General features: G+C 38.8%; 1 protein-coding gene and 1 long non-coding RNA gene across 3 annotated transcripts in view; one reads left to right on the top strand and one right to left on the bottom strand.

Annotated features, from left to right (window-relative positions):
- The window catches only part of LOC102139795 (uncharacterized), a 160,372-nt gene that overhangs the window by 107,250 nt on the left and 31,071 nt on the right, over nucleotides 1-22,051 (top strand). The window lies entirely within an intron of this gene.
- The window catches only part of PIWIL4 (piwi like RNA-mediated gene silencing 4), a 48,937-nt gene continuing 36,967 nt past the window's right edge, over nucleotides 10,082-22,051 (bottom strand). The window contains exons 14-20 of the mRNA XM_005579387.5: nucleotides 21,488-21,688; nucleotides 20,452-20,555; nucleotides 14,948-15,018; nucleotides 13,407-13,560; nucleotides 11,597-11,722; nucleotides 11,338-11,485; nucleotides 10,082-10,625 (exon numbers count right to left, since the gene is read on the bottom strand). Coding sequence (XP_005579444.4) covers nucleotides 10,509-10,625; nucleotides 11,338-11,485; nucleotides 11,597-11,722; nucleotides 13,407-13,560; nucleotides 14,948-15,018; nucleotides 20,452-20,555; nucleotides 21,488-21,688 — 921 coding nt within the window. The 3' untranslated portion in view covers nucleotides 10,082-10,508. The remainder of the gene's footprint in view (nucleotides 10,626-11,337; nucleotides 11,486-11,596; nucleotides 11,723-13,406; nucleotides 13,561-14,947; nucleotides 15,019-20,451; nucleotides 20,556-21,487; nucleotides 21,689-22,051) is intronic.

Raw genomic sequence — 22,051 nt, 5'->3', positions numbered from 1 at the left:
GAAATTAAAACAATAAATAATTAATATTTCTCAAATCTCTACATCAAGATAGATTTTCTAGGTTTCAAATTCTAGCATTGCTTTTATAATTTTGAAGGAAATAGTAATAATTTGAATATATAAACTTTAAAGCTCTGTAGCTTACAAAGAAACATAAACAAAATTTGAAAGTACAGTAAATTGGGAGACATAGCTAGAAAAGGATGACAAAGAGTTACTATTTTAAAAATAAAAAAGCCTCATAGAAGCTTATTTTTAAAACACAAACAAAAAAATGCTAATGGCTAATAATCATTTTGAAATTATTTTCCCTAATATATTATTGTAAAAACATAAAACTAGCATCTACTATATTAGCAAAGGTTATTTACTTTAATGGGAATATGCAAAACTTGCTAGGGTGCCACTGCAAGAACCTAAGATGAGACTTAAAAAAAAAAAAAGAAAACAAGGCAACATACAGCAAGCACCTTAAAAGAATTCTAACTTTTTGACTCAGTAATTTTACCTTTAAGAATCTAAACCAAGGAACCAATACCAAATACTTAGATAAAAAAAACTTTGTGCATGTTTCTATAGCAAACAAACAAAAAAAATGGGAATGGCCTGGGGACACAATAAAGAGGGGAGAAAGTAATTTGTTACATCTGTGCAGTAAAATATTATTTGGTCATTAAAATTTATGCTTATAAAATTTTTTAAATAAAATAGGAAAATACTCATGCCATAATCTTATGTGAAAAGTAAAGTATATAAAGCTATATATCATGCAACTATAAAAGACTAGTAGAAAAATAATTATTAAAGTGTTGACAGTATATACTTCTGTGTAGCAGCTGTGTTGGTGATATTTTTCTATGTCTCTTTACACTTTTCTATGCCTTTCAAATATTCCATAATATACATCTATTCTTTTTATAATTTTAAAGTCAATGATTTTTTGAAAAAAGCTTTCCCAATAAATTGGAAAGATATTGATTTCAGTCATAAATTCTTCAGTCCTCCTCATTCTCTGTCCCTTCAAAATAAGTCCTTTCCTTATCTTCCAGTAGGAGCTGTTGGATCATTCTTGGCCAGTGGCCCTGGGTCAGATGAAAGTGCAACACACAGGTTAACAGTGCAACATACAGCTTTTGATAACAGCTCTTAAAAGTTGTTTACATTTCATGTCTGATATCTTGAAGTGTGTTAGAAAGATTTAAGGGTAAATTTTCCTAAAGGAAATTGTTAACTCAAAACCCAGTGATATGGTTTGGCTGTGTCCCCACCCAAATCTTATCTTGAATTGCAATGTATTGTGAGAGAGACCCAGCGGGGGTAATTGAATCATGGGTACAAGTCTTTCCCATGCTGTTGTTGTGACAATGAATGAGTCTCATGAGATCTGACAGTTATAAAAAGAGAAGTTCCCCTGCACAAGCTCTCTCTGCCTGCTGCCATCCATGTAAGACATGACTTGCTTCTCCTTGCCTTCCACCATGATTGTGAGGCCTCCCCAGCCACATGCAACTGTAAGTCCAGTTTAACCTCTTTCTTTTGTAAATTGCCCAGTCTCGAGTATGTCTTTATCAGCAGTGTGAAAATGGACTAATACAGTAAATTGGTATCAGAAGTGGGGTGCTATGAAAAGATACCCAAAAATGTGGAAGCAGCTTTGGAACTGGGTAACAGGCAGAGGTTGGAACAGTTTGGAAGGGTCAGAAGAAGAGAGGAAAATGTGAGAAGGTTTGGAACTCCCTAGAGACTTGTTGAATGGCTCTGCCCAAAATGCTGATAGCATATGGACAATAAGGTCCAGGCTGAGGTGGTCTCAGATGGAAATGAGGGACTTGTTGGGAACTACAGTAAAGGTGACTCTTGTTATGTTTTAGCAAAGAGACTGGTGGCATTTTCCCCTGCCCTTGAAATTTCTGGAACTTTGAACTTGAGATACATGATTTAGGGTATCTGGTGGAATAAATTTCTAAGCAGCAAAGCATTCAAGAGGTGACTTGGGTGCTCCTAAAGGCATTCAGTTTTGAAAGGAAGACAGAGAATAAACGTTTGAAAAATTTGCAGCTTGACAATGCAATAGAAAAGAAAATCCCGAGGGTGGTTCCAAGATAGCCAAATAGGAACAGCTCCAGTCTACAGCTCCCAGCGTGAGTGATGCAGGAGGCGGGTGATTTCTGCATTTCTGACTGAGGTACCAGGTTCATCTCACTGGGACTTGTTGGACAGTGGGTGCAGCCCACAGAGTGTGAGCTGAAGCAGGGTGGGGCATTGCCTCACCTGAGAAGTGCAAGGGGTTGGGGAATTCCCTTTCCTAGCCAAGGAAAGCTGTGACAGACGTTACCTGGAAAATCGGGACACTCCCACCCTAATACTGCACTTTCCCAGTGGTCTTAGCAAATGGCACACCAGGAGATTATATCCCATGCCTGGCTCGGAGGGCCCCACACCCAAAGAGCCTTGCTCACTGCTAACACAGTAGTCCGAGATCCAACTGCAAGGTGGCAGTGAGGCTGGGGAAGGGGCGTCCACCATTGCTGGGGCTTGATTAGGTAAAAAAAGTGGCTGGGAAGCTCTTACTGGGTGGAGCCCACCACAGCTCAAGGAAGCCTGCCTGCCTCTGTAGACTCCACCTCTGGGGACAGGGCATAGCTGAACAAAAGGCAGCAGAAACTTCTGCAGACTTAAACGTCCCTGTCTGACAGCTTTGAAGAGAGTAGTGGTTCTCCCAGCACAGAGTTTGAGATCTGAGAATGGACAGACTGCCTCCTCATGTGGGTACCTGACCCCTGAGTAGCCTAACTGGGAGACTCCTCCTAGTAGGGGCCGACTGACACGTCATACACCCAGGTGCCCCTCTGAGATGAAGCTTCCAGAGGAAGGATCAGGCAGCAACATTTGCTGTTCTGCAGTATTCACTGTTCCATAGCCTCTGCTGGTGATACCCAGGCAAACAGGGTCTGGAGTGGACCTCCAGCAAACTCCAACAGACCTGCAGCTGAGGGTCCTATTAGAAGGAAAAGTAACAAACAGAAAGGACATCCACACAAAAACCCCATGTGTACGTCACCATTATCAAAGACCAAAGGTAGATAAAATGACAAAGATGGGGAGAAACCAGAGCAGAAAAACTGAAAATTCTAAAAATCAGAGTACCTTTTCTCCTCCAAAGGAACACAGCTCCTCGCCAGCAATGGAATAAACCTGGATGGAGAATGACTTTGATGAGTTGACAGAAGTAGGCTTCAGACAATCGGTAATAACAAACTTCTCTGAGTTAAAGGAGGATGTTTGAACCCATCACAAAGAAGCTAAAAACCTTGAAAAAAGATTAGATTATGGCCAACTAGAATAAACAGCATAGATAAGACCTTAAATGACTTGATGGAGCTGAAAACCATGGCATGAGAACTATGTGATGCATGCACAAGCTTCAGTAACCAATTCAATCAAGTGGAAGAAAGGGTATCAGTGATTGAAGATCAAATGAATGAAATGAAGCAAGAAGAGAAGCTTAGAGAAACAAGAGTAAAAAGAAATGAGCAAAGCCTCCAAGAAATATGGGACTATGTGAAAAGACCAAATCTACGTCTATTGGTGTACCTGAAAGTGATGGGGAGAATGGAACCAAGTTGGAAAACACTCTTCAGGATATTATCCAGGAGAACTTCCTGAACCTAGCAAGGCAGGCCAACATTCAAATTCAGGAAATACAGAGAATGCCACAAAGATACTCCTGGAGAAGAGCACCTCCAAGACACATAATTGTCAGATTCACCAAAGTTGAAATGAAGGAAAAAATGTTAAGGGCAGCCAGAGAGAATGGTCAGGTTACCCACAAAGGGAAGCCCATCAGACTAACAGTGGATCTCTTGGCAGAAACTCTACAAGCCAGAAGAGAGTGGGGGCCAATATTCGACACTCTAAAAGAAGAGAATTTTCAACTCAGAATTACATATCCAGCCAAACTAAGCTTCATAAGTGAAGGAGAAATAAAATCCTTTACAGACAAGCAAATGCTGAGAGATTTTGTCAACACCAGGCCTGCCTTTCAAGAACTCCTGAAGGAAGCACTAAACATGGAAAGGAACAACCAGTACCAGCCACTGCAAAAACATGCCAAATTGTTAAGACCATTGATGCTAGGAAGAAACTGCATCAACAAATGAGCAAAATAACCTGCTAACATCATAATGACAGGGTCAAATTCACACATAACAATATTAACCTCAAATGTAAATGGGCTAAATGCTCCAATTAAAAGACACAGACTGGCAAATCGGATAAAGAGTCAAGACCCATCAGTGTGCTGTATTCAGGAGACCCATCTCACGTGCAGAGACACACATAGGCTCAAAATAAAGGGATGGAGGAAGATGTACCAAGCAAATGGAAAAAAAAACAAACAGCAAGGGTTGCAATCCTAGTCTCTGATAAAACAGACTTTAAACCAACAAAGATCAAAAGAGAAAAAGAAGGCCATTACATAATGGTAAAGGGATCAATTCAACAAGAAGAGCTAACTATCCTAAATATATATGCATCCAATACAGGAGCACCCAGATTCAAAAAGCAAGTCCTTAGAGACCTACAAAGAGACTTAGACTCCCACACAATAATAATGGGAGATTTTAACACCCCATTCTGTCAACGAGACAGAAAGTTAACAAGGATATCCAGGACTTGAACTCAGCTCTACACAAAGTGGACCTAATAGACATCTACAGAACTCTCCACCTCAAATCAACAGAATATACATTCTTCTCAGCACCACATTGCACTTATTGCAAAATTGACCACATGGTTGGAAGTAAAGCACTCCTCAGCAAATGCAAAGAGCAGAAATTATAACAAACTGTCTCTTAGACCACAGTGCAATCAAATTAGAACTCAGGATTAAGAAACTCAAAACCTCACAACTACATGAAAACTGAGCAACTCGCTCCTAAATGACTACTGGGTATATAACAAAATGAAGGCAGAAATAAAGATATTCTTTAAAATCAATGAGAACAAAAACACAACATATCAGAATCTCTGGGACATATTTAAAGCAGTCTGTAGAGGGAAATTGATAGCACTAAATGCCCACAAGAGAAGGCAGGAAAGATCTAAAATCAACAACCTAACATCAAAATTAAAAGAACTAGAGAAGCAAGAGCAAACACATTCAAAAGTCAGCAGAAGGCAAGAAATAACTAAAATCAGATCAGAACTGAAGGAGATAGAGACACAAAAAACCCTTCAAAAAATCAATGAATCCAGGAGCTGGTTTTTTGGAAAGATCAACAAAATTGATAGACCCCTAGCAAGACTAATAAAGAAGAAAAGAGAGAAGAATCAAATAGACATAATAAAGAATGATAAAGGTGATATCACCACCAATCCCACAGACATACAAACCACCATCAGAGAATACTATAAACACCACTACGCAAATAAACTAGAAAATCTAGAAGAAATGGATAAATTCCTGGACACATACACCCTCCCAAAACTAAACCAGGAAGAAGTTGAATCCCTGAATAGACCAATAACAGGCTCTGCAATTGAGGCAATAATTAATAGTCTACCAACCAAAAACAGTCCAGGACCAGATAGATTCACAGCTGAATTCTACCAGCGGTACAAAGAGGAGCTTGTACCGTTCCTTCTGAAACTATTTCAATCAATAGAAAAAGAGGGAATCCTCCGTAACTCGTTTTATGAGGCCAGCATCATCCTGATACCAAAGCCTGACAGAGACACAACAAAAAAGAGAATTTTAGACCAATATCTCTGATGAACATTGATGCAAAAATCATCAATAAAATACTGGCAAACCGAATCCAATAGCACATCAAAAAGCGTATCCACTACAATCAAGTCGGCTTCATCCCTGGGATGCAAGGCTGGTTCTACATACGCAAATCAATAAACGTAATCCATCATACAAACAGAACCAAAGATAAAAACCACATGATTATCTCAATAGATGCAGAAAAGGCCTTTGACAAAATTCAACAGCCCTTCATGCTACAAACTCTCAATAAACTAGGTATTGACAGGATATATCTCAAAATAATAAGAGCTATTTATGGCAAACCCACAGCCAATATCATACTGAATGGGCAAAAACTGGAAGCATTCCCTTTGAAAACTGGCACAAGACAGGGATACCCTCTGTTACCACTCCTATTCAACATAGTGTTGGAAGTTCTGGCCAGGCAATCAGGCAGGAGAAAGAAATAAAGGGTATTCAATTAGGAAAAGAGGAAGTCAGATTGTCCCTGTTTGCAGATGACATGATTGTATATTTAGAAAGCCCCATCGTCTCAGCCCAAAATCTCCTTAAGCTGATAAGCAACTTCAGCAAAGTCTCAGGATACAAAATCAATATGCAAAAATCACAAGCATTCCTATACAGCAATAACAGATAAACAGAGAACCAAATCATGAGTGAACTCCCATTCACAGTTGCTTCAAAGAGAATAAAATACCTAGGAATCCAACTTACAAGGGATGTGAAGGGCCTCTTCAAGGAGAACTACAAACCACTGCTCAATGAAATAAAAAGAGGACAAACGAATGGAAGAACATTCCATGCTCATGGATAGGAAGCATTCAGAAGAGTTACTGGGAGAAACACCTGTGGTGAGAGGAAGTAGGAGTGACTAGGGAGGGCCTTAAGACCTCAGTGCTAATCTGAAATACATGAAAGGAGAGTGGGAAGGAAAGAGGATCAGTAGAAAAAGCTCAGAACTTTAGTGCAGTTCTTGGAAAACCTTGGTCAAGACAAAGTGGATACCCCTACTGTATTAGTCCATTCTTACACTGCTATAAAGAACTACCTGAGACTGGGTAATTTATCAAGAAAAAGAAAAGAGATTTAATTGACTCACAGTTCCACATGGCTGGGGAGGCCTCAAAAAACTTACAATCATAGCAGAAGGCCAAAGAGGGGGCAAGCACATCTTCACATGGCAGCAGGAGACAGAGAGAGAGAAGGGGGAATTGCTACATATTTTCAAACAACCAGATATCATAAGAACTCACTCACTATCATGAAAACAGCAAGGGGGCATTCCACCCTCATGGTTTAATCACCTCTCACCAGGCCACTCCTCTAACACGTGGGGATTACAATTCAACATAAGCTTTGGGTGGGGACACAGAGCTAAACACAGTATATTACCTACCCGAAACTGTTTAATAGTGGAGTCCCATGTTGGGCAGAAACAACCCAGATCTGTTACCTCTCCTGTGCTCAGTAATGGGCTAGAAGCAGCCTGGGGAGGGCATGGTCTCAATATCACCACTGTGGTGGATCCTGAAGCTGTAGCATTTAGAGGCTGTCACCCAACTATGCTCCTTGCAGAAGGTTCTTTTAAAGGATAATCTGATGAGCCACTCCACGGTGGCCACAGAAATGTATTTAAAGTATACTTTCTTCCAGAGTCTCTCCCTCTGCCCTCAAAATAAAAGAAAAACTACAAAATCTTTTCTATAAAATAGCAGGTGGTAGATTGTTTATTTCTAGAGACAATATTAAGCTTTCCCTTAAGTAGAATTATAGAATTCAGAATCTAGTACAGTGCCTGGCACATAATAGGCACATATGACTATTTGTTAACTAAATTGTGCCTTTTGATTCATTTCCTCTCCTCACGTCTAATAATATGATACTCTTTATTAAGGCCAGATACTTTAGATTTGACATTTCTAATCCTTACAATAACTCTACACTGCACACATTGTTAGACATTTTTACAAGTAGATACAAGAGGCTCAGAGAGGTTAAGTAACTTGCCCAAGGTCACACAACTATAATTGGTGGTTCTAGGATTCGAATCCAGGGCTGGTCTAAAGCCTGGCACAGGCTCCCTTTCCTCTTTGTCCTTGGTAGCCTAAGGCAAACTAATTAATGCATGTGAGAGGTGGCAATCACATAATGTGAAGCTGAAATAGATCTCATACATTATCTAAACCAGTATTCCTCAGCCCTGGCTGAACATTAGAACCATTTGGAGAACTTTTTAAATATTCGGATGATCAGGCCCCATCCCAGACCAATTAAATCACTATTTGGAGAGGGAGACCCAGGCATCTCTATTTTTTTGTTCTAAAGCATTTTTAACATGGGAACTTCTAATCTTCCCAAGATTAGGCACCACTGGTCTTGTACAAGCCCTTCTCATATTACAGATTGGGTAACTGAGTCCCAGAAAATGAAGTTATCACATCTGACAACCAAACGTGCTGGAACCAGAGCTCACAGGAAGATTTCTTAGTCCCATGTTGCCCTCTAGGAGTTTACCTGAAATTGTTTGTTGAAGCCAATGACACTGCCATGGTGAAGGACTCTATTCACACGGCAGTCCCTGTGTGCCCTCTGGTGGGTTAAAAGGGTAAGAAGTCATTTCCTGGGGCAGTACTTTAAAGGGTGGGTGCACGCTCTGCAGAAGTTTGTATTGCCTAATCAAAATGCTTCATGTGGATTTATACAAGCTGGCTGGTTAGGTAGTAGGGATTTATATCACCATTCTACTTTGAAGGAAGAAAACAACAAGATAAACACAAAAACAAAAGCCACCACCCTGAATTGGTTCAGTGCCTTGTCTCCAAAGACTTGCTATATAATGCCATCTTTAAATCACATAAGGCACTCCCTCACATTAGAGCTCTAGGAGAAATTTTTAAAATCTTAATCTTTTAGCAAGGGCATAGACTCTTTTGGTTCATCTCACAGGTTTTGCAAACAAACCTGAGGACAAATTCTAGCTCCTACAATTTAATAATCTCAAAAACTTCAGTGAGTCATGTGGTATCTTTAATCCCCAGCTTTACCATCTGAAATGGTAATTATAACCTAACTTATACAGTTCTTGTGGAGATTAAATGTATATATGCAGGACATGGCACTGGCCCTGGAACTTATTAAGTCCCCTCCACCCTCATGCCTCACAAAATGGTTATCCTGTTACTGGAATAGACCATTGTTGGGTGCATTTCTACCATGTCTGGATGAAACTCTCAAATAGGAAAAGAATACTTTCAGGGCAATGTGATATAACCTGCATACTGACATCCCTCCTGTGGCCTGCTTTCCTTGTCCCCAGAGAGCACTTGCCACTCTCCCGCCACCCTTTGTTACAGACTTCCACAGACCTTCCCGTGGTAAGCAGAATTTGAACTCTGATCTATCCCTCATCAAAATACCTTTTGCATGTAGCTGTATTCTTATTGCTGTGAGCATTCCAACATGAAAAGGGTGAGAAGATGAGGAAAAGCCACAAAAGGAGACAGCATGAGTGATCAATGCAGTAGGAGAGAAACCAGGAGAGTGTTATTCTACAGGCCAAATAAAGAGTGTCTCAGAGGGAGGAAATGATTGCCGGGTCAAGCAAGACAAGGACCAAGAGGTGACCATTGGATTTAGCAAAGTGGAGGTTATTGGCGGTGTTGACTAAGGCAATGTTGCTGTAGTGGTTGTGGTGAAATTTTGATTGGAGTACAGAATTGGATACATCGAGCTCAGACTCTTCTTTTGCGATGTTTTTCCTGTAAAGAAGTGCAAAGCAATGGGGTGGAAGCTAGAGAAAATGTCCCTTTAAGATGAAAGACATAACAGCATATTTGTAATGCCAATGAGAATGATCCAGTAGTGAGAGGGAAAACTGAAGATGCAGAAAGGAGAAGGGAGAACGGCTAGAGTAGCATACTTCATAGGTAAGAGGGAATGAGATTTAGTACAGAGGTGGAGAGCCTTATAGGAACACAGACATGCTGCACTCATAATAAAGGGAAGGGCAGGCAGAGTCTGTGGGTACAGATGCCGTTAGGTGAAGGCAGAGATAATGAGAGGCTTGCAAAAGTTCTCTTCTGATAGCTTCTGTTTTATCAGTAAATAAGAAGCAAGGTCATCACTGGGAGAAGCCGTTATTAAGTGAAATAAAGTCCCATCAAGAGAGCAAGTGATCAGTTCAGTTTCTAAAATAGAACCCAAAGATTAATGGTGATGTGCTCTAGTGGGTAAGAGGTTTTGCTGAAAATACTTAAATTTGAGGTTCACATGTAATATCAATGTAAAATTCAAATAACAATAAACACATGATGTTCTGAACTTTATTTTCTACTAACTATTTAAACCACTCTACAAAATGCTCTACAACATTAACAAAACCTCAGGAAAATTTGGGGTGGGAATTAGACTCTGTTTATCTATCATTAAAATATCATGCAAACACTTATTTAAGTGTTTAAGATATTTAACTCTGTGGAATTCTTTATAGATGATGGTATATTTAAATTCCATATACGACAATGAAAATTTACCCCAAGCATATAACTCTTTAAAACAAAATAACACACATTTTAAGAAACTGTTTCAGATTAAGTTGTTTTGCTTCTTTTCCCAGACATGAAAACTAAGCTCAATCTTTTTCCCCAGTCACAGCCTTGAGCTTACGGCAGATTTGCACAAAGTATACCAATTTCTTCTTGGATTCTTCATCTACTGATGCCAGTGGTTCATGCCATTACAGGTAGAACAGATGATTGGCTAATTCCAGACTGGGTTCTTTATGAATGCTTTGTGCCACCAGAAATGTCAGCTTGTGAGCATACTGACATGGTGCTGGGACACTGACTATGCCCTGAGGAGAAAAAAGTATTGATAATAATTAAGAGATTACCTTGTTCTTCAAGGTGATTTTTTTCTGATTTTGTCTACTGGTTACACAAATAATAGAATGGGTTTCTGGGTAAACAATAGCTAACCTCAACCAACAAAAGGTAACCTAACTTACTGGGAACTTAAGCTTACTGGGAAGGATGGAGTGAAAAGTCACCCTGGCTTCATGGTGCTGGGAGTAGGGAGCCATCACACTTCAGACTAGTCTTTGTCCTATGATCTCATGTTTGGAACTCCTTGGAGGAGCTCCGTGCAAACCCTGGCCTTGGCCTTTGGGAACAGTTCTTGGCCTAATGCACAGGAACAAAGGGCAGACCCATGCCTGTTAACACTTCCTCACCAGGCACATCTGAGTTGGCTTCAACTTCTTCATCTGTAACATGTGAATAACAATACCCTGATTTCCTCCCAGGTTTGCATAAGATAATGTATATAACAAAGTCCTCTAGAAACTATAACTATTAATGTATTACAATAGTTATTGTTTTGTTTCTATGATAGACTGGTTTCCTCCCACTGTGAACTCAGGAAGTGATTCATTCATTCATTCATTCCTTCTTTGGGAAATATCAGGTATTGTGCTACATCTAGGGATACAAAGATGAAGTGTATGACAATTCCTAGGTGGGACTACTGAGTATCATATTTACATTAAGTAAACAGCTTTCACTCACCGGCCAGTTGTAGTACAGGTGGCACAGTTTGAATGTAAGTCTCTGCATATGGTCGGGCTTCAAGCCATTATCATCATAGATGACATTATAGTAGGTAGGACTAACAGTTCCCCGACAGGCCACCTGGCTGATCAGGTAAAAGTCATACCTGAGGGGGAAAATGAAGTGAATGTGGGAAAGAAGGCAAACAGAATAAGGTCAAACATCAACTGGACATAATGAATGTTTTGTTAAAAATTGATTTTCCAATGGCACTTGCCATTCGTTACGTGTTGCTTCTGAATCCACAACGGTGCCAAGTGGGGGATTCTGTACAGTGCGGTTCATTTCGGTAAAGAATCGTGGCATGCACTTCTTCCTGACCACAATCACCGACAGTCTTGAGCTAAAAATTAGAGAGGCAAAATATGAAAAGAACTCAATCCAATCTATACAGCTTTCTATTTTTGTGTAATTTAAAAAATGAAATAAATAAAAATTCCATTTGAAAAACACTGCAAAACAAAGAAAATAAAAATTACCCACAATCCCTCCTTCCCTAGAGATACATACAATTTTTTAAATTAAGGATTGTCCATATTTGCTGCAAAAGGATGCTATCCCAAGTCATTTGCCTAGTTTATACCACTCAAAGGGGACAGGAAGGAATGCTGAACTTCAACTGGCACTTTTGCCAAAGATTTTCCAGAATTATCCATGGAGACAAGATATGTGTGTGTGAGTGTGTGTGTGTGTGTGTGTGTGTGTGTGTGTGTGTGATTAGTGACTCAACCTATTTTCCTCTTCACTCTTCCTCTCAATTTTATTTCCAAGTGGCAAAGGAAGAACCACAAGTTCTTCCTATTCCTCTAGTCATCCCTTCTGTATTACACAAAACTCATGCCTGGGTGGATGGATGGATGGACCAAATATAGGTTCTGGCCAAATGCTGAATGGTGAAGTGTTAATGTATTTGGTAAAGCCAAGGCGAAATCCTAATATTTGCCATTACAAAAGGCATCCTTACATCCTGTGGGATGTAAGGATCACTGTGGAGTTTCATTTTAAGCATTACAATTATTTTTAAAATTTATTACAAATGTTTTCAATACTGACACTATCAAAAGTTGATGTTACAGTGCAAGAAAAGTAACTCCTTAGCACTGTCAGCTGCTAAATTTACTCCTGCATCCCTCAGTTGCATACCTGTGATTCTTAATAAACACATGCACCTGAGATCAGTGGACAGCGAGGTATTTTGACCCTAACAGTTGGGATGAAGCTACCGGTGATACTGCCCCGAAGCTTTCAGGCTTCCCCTCCACTCTAACAATAACTGACTGAGCTCCTTTGTGACTTGTGGCTGTGACTGTTTGGTTGATGGTGATGATGATGATGTAACCCTACAGATAGAACTATGTGTCCTGCTTGGAATAAGATGCTTTTCAAATATTTCAAGAAGCTGACTTAAGATTATTGTCCTCTCCTATTTTCCAACATTTTCTTGCACTTGCCATTTCACATAATCACTGCAGAAAATTTTGTACTGAGACACAGAATCTAGAAATGTAACAGTGGAGCAAGATGCCTGGTGTTCAGGATGGTCTGATTTCCATCTGCAGCTCAGCCTTCATGGCACTCAAACTCCTTTGAGAACCTTCCACAGACCTTAAGTGCACATCAGTGCCTGCAATTCAGAGGCTTTGGTTCTGTGTGTATTAGGGCCTTGAATTTGAAAGCACAGCTTGTTTTCTTCCATGTGATATTAATATGTATGAAGCATTTTCACTGCCAGCAGGCCTGCAGGCTTCATGCTGAATCTGTGTCAGCTGCTCTGAGGATACCTTTCTTTGTCTAGGTTCCCCCTCCCAGGGCCCCCAAAGCTTACATCACCCAAGCTATTGATGTTAGATCATCCCAACTACCCTCCAGTCTGAAGGAAATGATAGAGCTCTACTGGCATAATACAGAAACACAGCAAAACTTAATTGCATAAAAAACAAAACTTATGCTTGAATATCTTGTGTGTAATAGCTACAGCTGAATATGCTATAATTGGGAGTATGGAGGACAGAACAATAAGTGAATACCTGGTATTTGAGCTGGATTCTGCCACACTGCTCAGCAGCTGAGGGACTTCATATTCAACAAGTGTTTTCAGCTGACCATCCCCTACACCAGCACGGTACACAATTATCCGTGCTGGCAAATCATGATTGTACTTGTACCATTTGTTGAGTGCTCCTGCAGAATTTGGTGTCAGTAAGAAAAGAATTACATTTCTAATGCCAACAAAAAATAACATTCCCATATACTGCAGTGTTTAAATGGGTTTGCTATTTCAGACCACTGTAAAATAGGGCAATACATAATTTGGGTTATATTTGCAATAATATAACAATGGATAGCTTTAGGGAGCATTCCTCTGTCTCTGCTATTCAAGGAATCATAATGGTTTCTATGGCATGATATATTCTTAAACTTAGCCTATCTCTTCAATAAAATTTTAATATTTAAGCAATAAATTAAAATTTAATTAATGCAATAAACAAATGCCTAAAATCAAATTAACATTAGTGTCTTCAAGTCATTAAATCCTCTCATTAGATATAAACTAGATAATTTTATGTCATTTTCTTTCCTAATGAGAATAAATATGAAAATCTAAGGAAATGGTTTTGCTGTTCCTCTGAAAACATATCTTCACACTGACTCACCCAATTGATTCCAATTCTCACTGAGGAAATGAACTCTGAAAACATTTCTGCTCACTGTAACTATGAATTTCCTAAAGAACATACACCACAGAGTAACTGCTACCCAACAGAAACCTTTAATAACTGCTAAAAGAAATTACCTGCTAAAAAATATTACCAGGTTTTGATGTGAGGGGAATATAATAGAATGCAATAATTATTTTCATGTATATATCGCATAGTTATTTTAAGAGTTTATTGTTTAGGAAATTCATTTTAGTTTGACAGAAGATAATCATATATGTAAGTCCATTACCAACATGCATAAGCAAATTCACTTTTTAAGAAAAAAAATTTACAATACCCCCAAATTTACAGATGGGAAAATGCAGATCAGGAGAGAGAAGGGTTTGCACAAGTCACACTGCCAGGAAATAGCAAAGCCAGACCTAGGCCAGGACTGGTAAAGAAACAGAAACCCCAGATTTGTCTTTGCATTGCATCCTGCTATGGATAGGGCACCTTTCCTCATCTGCTGTCTTTCCCTTCTTCTCCTGCTTAGCCACTTTATCTGTTAGCACCCCTATCCTAGCCCTACAGGCTTCCCTCCTAGGTCTAGACTTAACATTGTTCTGTCATAACTCGAGTTCCTCCAGGGTTGGTTTCTTTTGCTTGTCAGGGAAACCAGCAGCCACAAATTTTCCTTCCTCCTGGCTTCATGTTATCACACATAGACAAATGTAAGTGTAAATGCTACAGAGTCTGATTGTTGGCCTAAATCAGCATGCAGCTTCAGAGATCTTCAACTGGGTGACAGTTGACACAGACAAGTGTGGAGAGTTTGCTTTGACCTCTGTGGTCTTCTATAAGCATGTGGATTTGAGGTCTGAAGGAACAGTCCTTGGAGCCCACCCACATTGCTATATTTTTAGTACCAGTCATGAAAACTTTCAAGCAATCTGCAACATCAGTCATTGTTCTCTGAAGGATACAGCGGGAAAACCACCTAGAGTTAAAAAAAAAAAAAAAAAAAAAAGTAAATTTCAACTTCAAATTTTCTACCATAAAAATTCATTAATATTAAACTAAGAAGTAGACATTATGAGTAAAAATCAGTGTTCACAATTTTGCATGTGTTATGTGTTCACAATTATATCAAAAAGTCCCTTTCCCCAAAAAGAATTTATTGAGAAATTTATTGAGAAGATAAGCTAAAGCATAGTGTTGGCATCAGCCATATCTAGCTTCAAATCCTAGTCAGTATATTCACCAGCTGTGTAACTTTGCTATGTGAACCTAAGTCTCAGTTTCCTCATACATACCAAGGAGATTTATAAGATAAGTACATTAGTTACTACCTCATAGGGTTGTGGTAAAAATTAAATCAGATAATATATGTAAAATACTTAGCACAGTACTTTGCATATAGTAAACAGTAATAAATAGAGGCCACTATTATTATTATAAATTAATGTACTAATTTAGCAATAGAGCTTCTACTGTCAAAATATTCAAAGATTTCTGAAGCATAAACTTTCATTTCTATAGGTGATCCTTTTGGATTAGAAATCTTAACATTATTAATGTGTAGATTTCAGAAACAAGTTCTCTTACTACCACCATTAGTTAAAGCACTTGGAAATGAAGATCATGACTTCATGTTAGGTATGTTCCAGCATTATTATACCTCTCTAAATATATGCAACAACAGTAAAACAGCTATGTGTGGTGGCATAAAACTGTAAGATGTTTTATGTAAGCCTCATGGTAATTATGAAGCAAAAACCCACAGTAGATATTCAAAACAAAAAGAAAAGAGAAAGGAATAAAGCATATTATTGCAGAAAATCATCAAGTCACAAAGGGAGACAGTGAGAGAGGAATAAAGAAACAAATAATCTACAAAAAAATCCAAAAAACAATGAACAAAATCACGATCGTGAGTCATTACTTATCAATATTTTAAGTGTAAATGGATTAAATTCTCCAATCAAATGACACAGTGTGGCTAAATGGATAAAAAAGAAGACCTAACTAAATGCCACCTACAAAGAGATTCACTTCAGCTGTAAGGACACACATAGATTGAAAGTAAAAGAATGGAAAAAATATTCCATGCAAATGGAAACCAGTAGAAAGCAGGGGTAGCTAAACTTAGGCAAAATAGACTTTTGTCAAAAAAAAAAAAACTCACAAAAATCAAAGTCATTGGATAATGATAAAGGAATCAATTCATTATGAGAATACATCAATTTTAAGTATGTATGCACCTAATAGTTGAGCATCTAAATACATAAATCAAATATTAACATCTGAAGAGAGAAACAGCAATACAGTAATAGTAGGAAGCTTCAATACTCCACTTTTAAAAATAGATAGGTCATCCTGGCAGAAAATTAATAAGGAAACATTGGACGTGAATTGTACTTTAAACCAAATGAATCTAATGGAAACGGACATATAAAATGTTTCAACCAACAGCAGCAGAATACATATTCTGCTCAAGCACACATAGAATATTCTCCAAGACAAATCATAGCCAGTATTAACTTTAAGAAAATGGAAATTGTATCAATCTGTTAGTTTTGTATTGCTATAAAGAAACACTTGAGACTGGGCAATTTATATAAAAAAAGAGGTTTATTTGGTGCATGGTCCTACAAGCTGTACATAAAGCATAGTGCCAGCATCTGCTTCTGGCAAGGGCCTCAGGAAGCTTATAATCACCATGAAAGGCAAAAGGGAGCCAGGGTGTCACATGGTGAAAGAGGGAGCAAAAGAGAGAGATCAAGAGACATGCCAGCCTCTTTTAAACCATCAGCTGTTGCATGAACTAACAGAACAAGAACTCACTCATTTCCATGAGGAGGGCAATCTACCCCCATGACTAAAACACCTCCCAACAGGCCCTACCTTCAACACTGGGGATCACATTTTTTGGAGAGGACAAACTATGTCAATCAAGCTTACTATTGTCTGACCATCATAGTATGACACTAGAATCAATAATAGGAAAATTGCAAAATCCAAATATAGAAACACAGCATACTAAAACTTATGGGATGCAGCAAAAGTAGTTTAAGATGGAAGTTTATGGCAATAAATGCCTACAGGAAGAAAAAGGAAAGCCCTGATGAACATAAATGTAAAAATCCTCAACAAAATACTGAAAACCAAATTCAATAGTACATTAAAAGGTTCACAAATCATGAGAAAATGGGATTTATACCTGGGAGATGTAAGAATGGATGGTTCAACATATGCAAATCAATAGCTAGATGCATCACACTTCCTGATTTCAAATTATATTACAAAGTCATAATAATCAAAACAGCCTGGTACTGCCATAAAAACAGACACATAGGCAAATGGAACAAGATAAAAAGTCCAGAAATAAATCCACTACAGTTAACTAATCTTTGACAAAAACACCAAGAATACACAATGGGATAAAGAAAGTCTCTTCAATAAATGGTGTTGAAATAACTAGATATCCACATGTAACAAAAATGAAATTGGACCCTTATACCATACATAAATATTAACTTTAAATGGATTAAATACTTAAACAAAAGATCTGACACTGCAAAACTTCTAGAAGAAAACCTAAAGCTCCATGACATTGATCTTGGCAATGATTTTCTGAATATGACACCAAAAATATGAGAAAATAATAAAAGTTTCTACATAGCAAAGGAAACAATTAACAAAATGAAAAGCAACTTACATAACGGGAGAAAATATTTGCAAATCATATATCTGATAAGGGGATAATATCCAAAATATATGAAGAACCTATACAATTCAATAGAAAAAATAATAATCCAATTAAATAGACATTTTTCCAAAGATGACATATAAATGGCCAACAGATATGTGAAAAGGTGCTCAACATCACTAATCATCAAGGAAATGCAAATCAAAACCACAATGAGATATCACCTCACACCTTTAGGATGGCTATGACTGAAAAGTCAGAAGATAGGTATTAGAGAGAATGTGGAAAAATGGTAACCTTTATACATTGTTGGTGGGAATGTAAATTAGCATAGCCATTATGGAAACCAGTAAAGAAGTTCCTCAAAAAATTTCAAGTAGAAATCCCACTCTGGCTATATATCCAAAGGAAAATAAATCAGTATGTCAGATATCTACATTTCCATGTTCAATAGCCAAGATACAGAATCAGCCTGTGACCACTGATGGATGATTGGATAAAGAAATTGTGAGATACACACACACATACACACATGCATATGCACACACAATAGAATATTATTCAGCCTTAAAGAAGAAGAAAATCCTGCCATTTGCAACAACATGAATGAACCTAGAGAACATTATATTAATAAGCCAGACACAAAAAGAAAAATACTGTATGATCACTTATATATGGAATCTAAAAATGTCAAACTCATAGAAATAGAGAGTAGAAGATAGTTATCAGGGGCAGAGGGTGGGAATATTTGATGTTGTTCAAAGGGTACAAACTTTCAGTTATAAGGTGAATATGTTTTGGACACTTAATGTATAGCATGTTGAGTATAGTTTAATTATCATGTACTATTGTATAGTTGAAATTTGCTAAGATAGTAGATCTTAAGTAGTCTCACCACACACACACACACAAATGGTAACTATGTGAGGTAATGGATATGTTAATTACCTTGACCGTGGTAATTATTTCACAATGTATACATATATCAAAACATCACACTGTACATTCAAAATATATACAATTTATGCATCAATTATCAAAAAAGCTGATAAAAATTATAATAAATTTCCTGATAAATTGTGACCATTTGAGGAAAAAAACTAACGTGGATTCCTATCTCACTCCCTATATCAAAATAAATTTTAGATATACAAAGAAAAAAATGAAAGTCCTTTATCAACTTGATTAATGATGTGGCATATATGAGAAGTATCTCATACAACCTGGAATGAGGTTGTAGGCATGCAAGTATGGTGGTATTATGGTGTTCCTTTTTCTGTTTCCCACAATCCAAAATACCTACCTGACCATGAATTTAATGGAGTAAATAAAATAGCTTAAGCCAGGAAGAAAACATTTTGCAAGGGGGGCTATAGCCTCAAAACACATTGTTCAATTACAAAGGTTGAAACAATTCTAAGAACCATAATTTAATAAGTACTATTAGCCAATGTTTAAGGCATTATCCCTGATTTTGCCTGTTTTTAAAAGCTGTGTGGGCCAGGCATGGTGGCTCAAGCCTGTAATCCCAGCACTTTGGGAGGCTGAGACGGGCGGATCACGAGGTCAGGAGATCGAGACCATCCTGGCTAACACGGTGAAACCCCGTCTCTACTAAAAAAAATACAAAAAACTAGCTGGGCGAGGTGGCGGGAGCCTGTAGTCCCAGCTACTCGGGAGGCTGAGGCAGGAGAATGGCGTAAACCCGAGAGGCGGAGCTTGCAGTGAGCTGAGATCCGGCCACTGCACTCCAGCCTGAGCAACAGAGCGAGACTCCATCTCAAAAAAAAAAAAAAAGAAAATATATAGGCCGGGCGCGGTGGCTCAAGCCTGTAATCCCTGCACTTTGGGAGGCCGAGACGGGCGGATCACGAGGTCAGGAGATCGAGACCATCCTGGCTAACATGGTGAAACCCCGTCTCTACTAAAAAATACAAAAAACTAGCCGGGCGCGGTGGCGGGCGCCTGTAGTCCCGGATACTCGGGAGGCTGAGGCAGGAGAATGGCGTGAACCCGGGAGGCGGAGCTTGCAGTGAGCTGAGATCCGGCCACTGCACTCCAGCCTGGGCGACAGAGCAAGACTCCGTCTCAAAAAAAAAAAAAAAAAAAAAAAGCTGTGTGAACAACAGCCACATCAAATGTCTGTGAATATTAATAATCATAACAAGTATGTATTGAGTATTCACCATGAGTGGAGATGTTCAATGCACCTTATCTTAGATAATTCCCATAAATGCCTTCCGAAATAGGCATCATTATTATTTCTATTTCACAGATTACCATAGTGAGGCACAGCAAAGTTACATAACTAGACCTCAGTCACAGAATAAGTAAGTGGCTGACCAGGGTACAAATCCAGGCAATCTGATTTCAAAGCTCAACTGCTCGACATGACATATGTAAAGTACCTAGTACAGTTCCCAGTATGGTGCAGACACTCAGAAAATAAATAAATGCACAATAATTTGTACACATCTGTCATTTGGGGAAGATGAGCAATAGCTCACCCTAACAAATATATAAAATGTTTTTTAATGAGGCTACCTAGTACCCCAATATTATCAATCACATTTTTATATGTAAGTGTAATTTATGAACATAAGTGTTGGTATTTAAAATGAGTGAATAATACAAAATATTCCTTGCTGTTACATTCTTTAGTGAAACCACAATTAATAGTCTAACTAAATGAAGAGTGTGTTCAGGTAGTTTTAGCAGTACCTGGTGATTCCGGGGTTAACACTGGCCACGCATCCAACCACCATCACGTCCTTGCTGAGTGCATCTTTACAGACATCAATACCGACCACCATCAGGGACTTCAACTATAAAATTAAATTTGTCATGATTTAATAGGATGAGGTGTCATCTCCCCTACCAATGGTTTAATAGGAAATTTTTAAAAAACAGACTCCAGTTCCTCAATTCTTAAAGTTAAGCTATGTGTAAGGGAGATTGAGATCCGTGAGCCAGATTATTAAACCAGAAATGAGAGAGACTTAAAGATGGCAGGAAGAATATGGTACACACTTATCTTAAGAGAGACACTATCATCCAAGATAGCCATCATCCTTTGTGGGGGTGGGGAAGGGGCACCAGTGGCTAAAGAGATTCTGGGACTGTGGTCAGTGCATTTATCCCTTGCCTCTGGTCTGGAGGAATCTGAAGAGGAATCCCATTCTTCATTCTTCAGATCTCTAAGGAATCCTCACTTGGCTATGCACCTTTGTGGGGAGTGGGAGAGAGGGAGGCTGAGGGTAACTGTGTTCATCCTGGTTATGGACATGTAAGGAAATGGGCAACACTCCCCTGCTTCTCATTCTCCTCACTTACTCCTGTGGTGGCTACAGTTTAGGGAAGAGAAGAGGATTTTCTTAGTACCTTCCGCAGTTTGGAGGTTCAGATCATAGGCTATGCCAGCTCCTCAAGCTCTGGGGAGGCCCCATCCAGGGTACAAGGCTATTCTCAGAGTTAGCACCCTGCTGAAAGCAGGTAAATGTGGAGCCAATGGAACACAGATTTTAAAATAGCAGCCAGGAGGTCCCTATGCTGAGTTAGCAGCTTAACTGAAGCTCCCTGAGAAGCATGGAGCCTCTTTTGGAGATTCACAATGGCTTGTGGAATGCCAGAACCCAGGGCAGGGGCTTAAGAAACAAGCAAACCAAATAATTCTGAGATCATGTGATAACATCTCCTACTTTAATCTTTAAAATTAATTTATTAATTACTAATAGAAAAAATGTGACAGGGTCCTTACAGGTATTTCCACAGCCCACAGTTCGCCTCCGAGCTTGCAAGTCATCTGCATGGCGATCTTGGTGGCGATACTCATCATCATGCCCTGTTTATTCAAAGTCCGAGCAAGCACACATTGGCTTGGGACTGGGCAGTCTGAGCTCAAATATTTTTTAATGGAATCATAATAGGTCTTCTGATTAGAAGGCAGAATGCACATTACCTAAAAGCAAAAACAGCAAAAGATTTTGGAAATTGATTTACTTCTGCTAAGAAGTCGCTTTTTAAAGAAATGAATTCATGAATTATTCTCCAAACATCTTTTACCCCTAAGTTCCCAAGAAGCAATACTAACATGCCTACAGTTCTCTTAAATGGCCATTAAACCACTGGTGAATTAATGCCATTTGAAATGCCTTCTCATTAGCCATTCACTCTGCAAAGCCCCATCCCACTCGTACCCATCTCCTCGTTTCTCTCCTGATTTGATTCTGTCAATTCCCTCAAATTCCCTTCTCACAGAGCTCCTTCTCCAGCTATCTCCATTCCCTCACCCCCAACTTCGCAGTGGTCCTTTCCTGTGGTT

This window comes from Macaca fascicularis, chromosome 14 (genome assembly GCF_037993035.2).
Source record: "Macaca fascicularis isolate 582-1 chromosome 14, T2T-MFA8v1.1".
In the NCBI taxonomy this organism is placed as follows: Eukaryota; Metazoa; Chordata; class Mammalia; order Primates; family Cercopithecidae; genus Macaca; species Macaca fascicularis.
The sequence above is the reverse complement of the archived record's forward strand: the minus strand, read 5'-3'. Positions and strand labels throughout refer to the sequence as shown.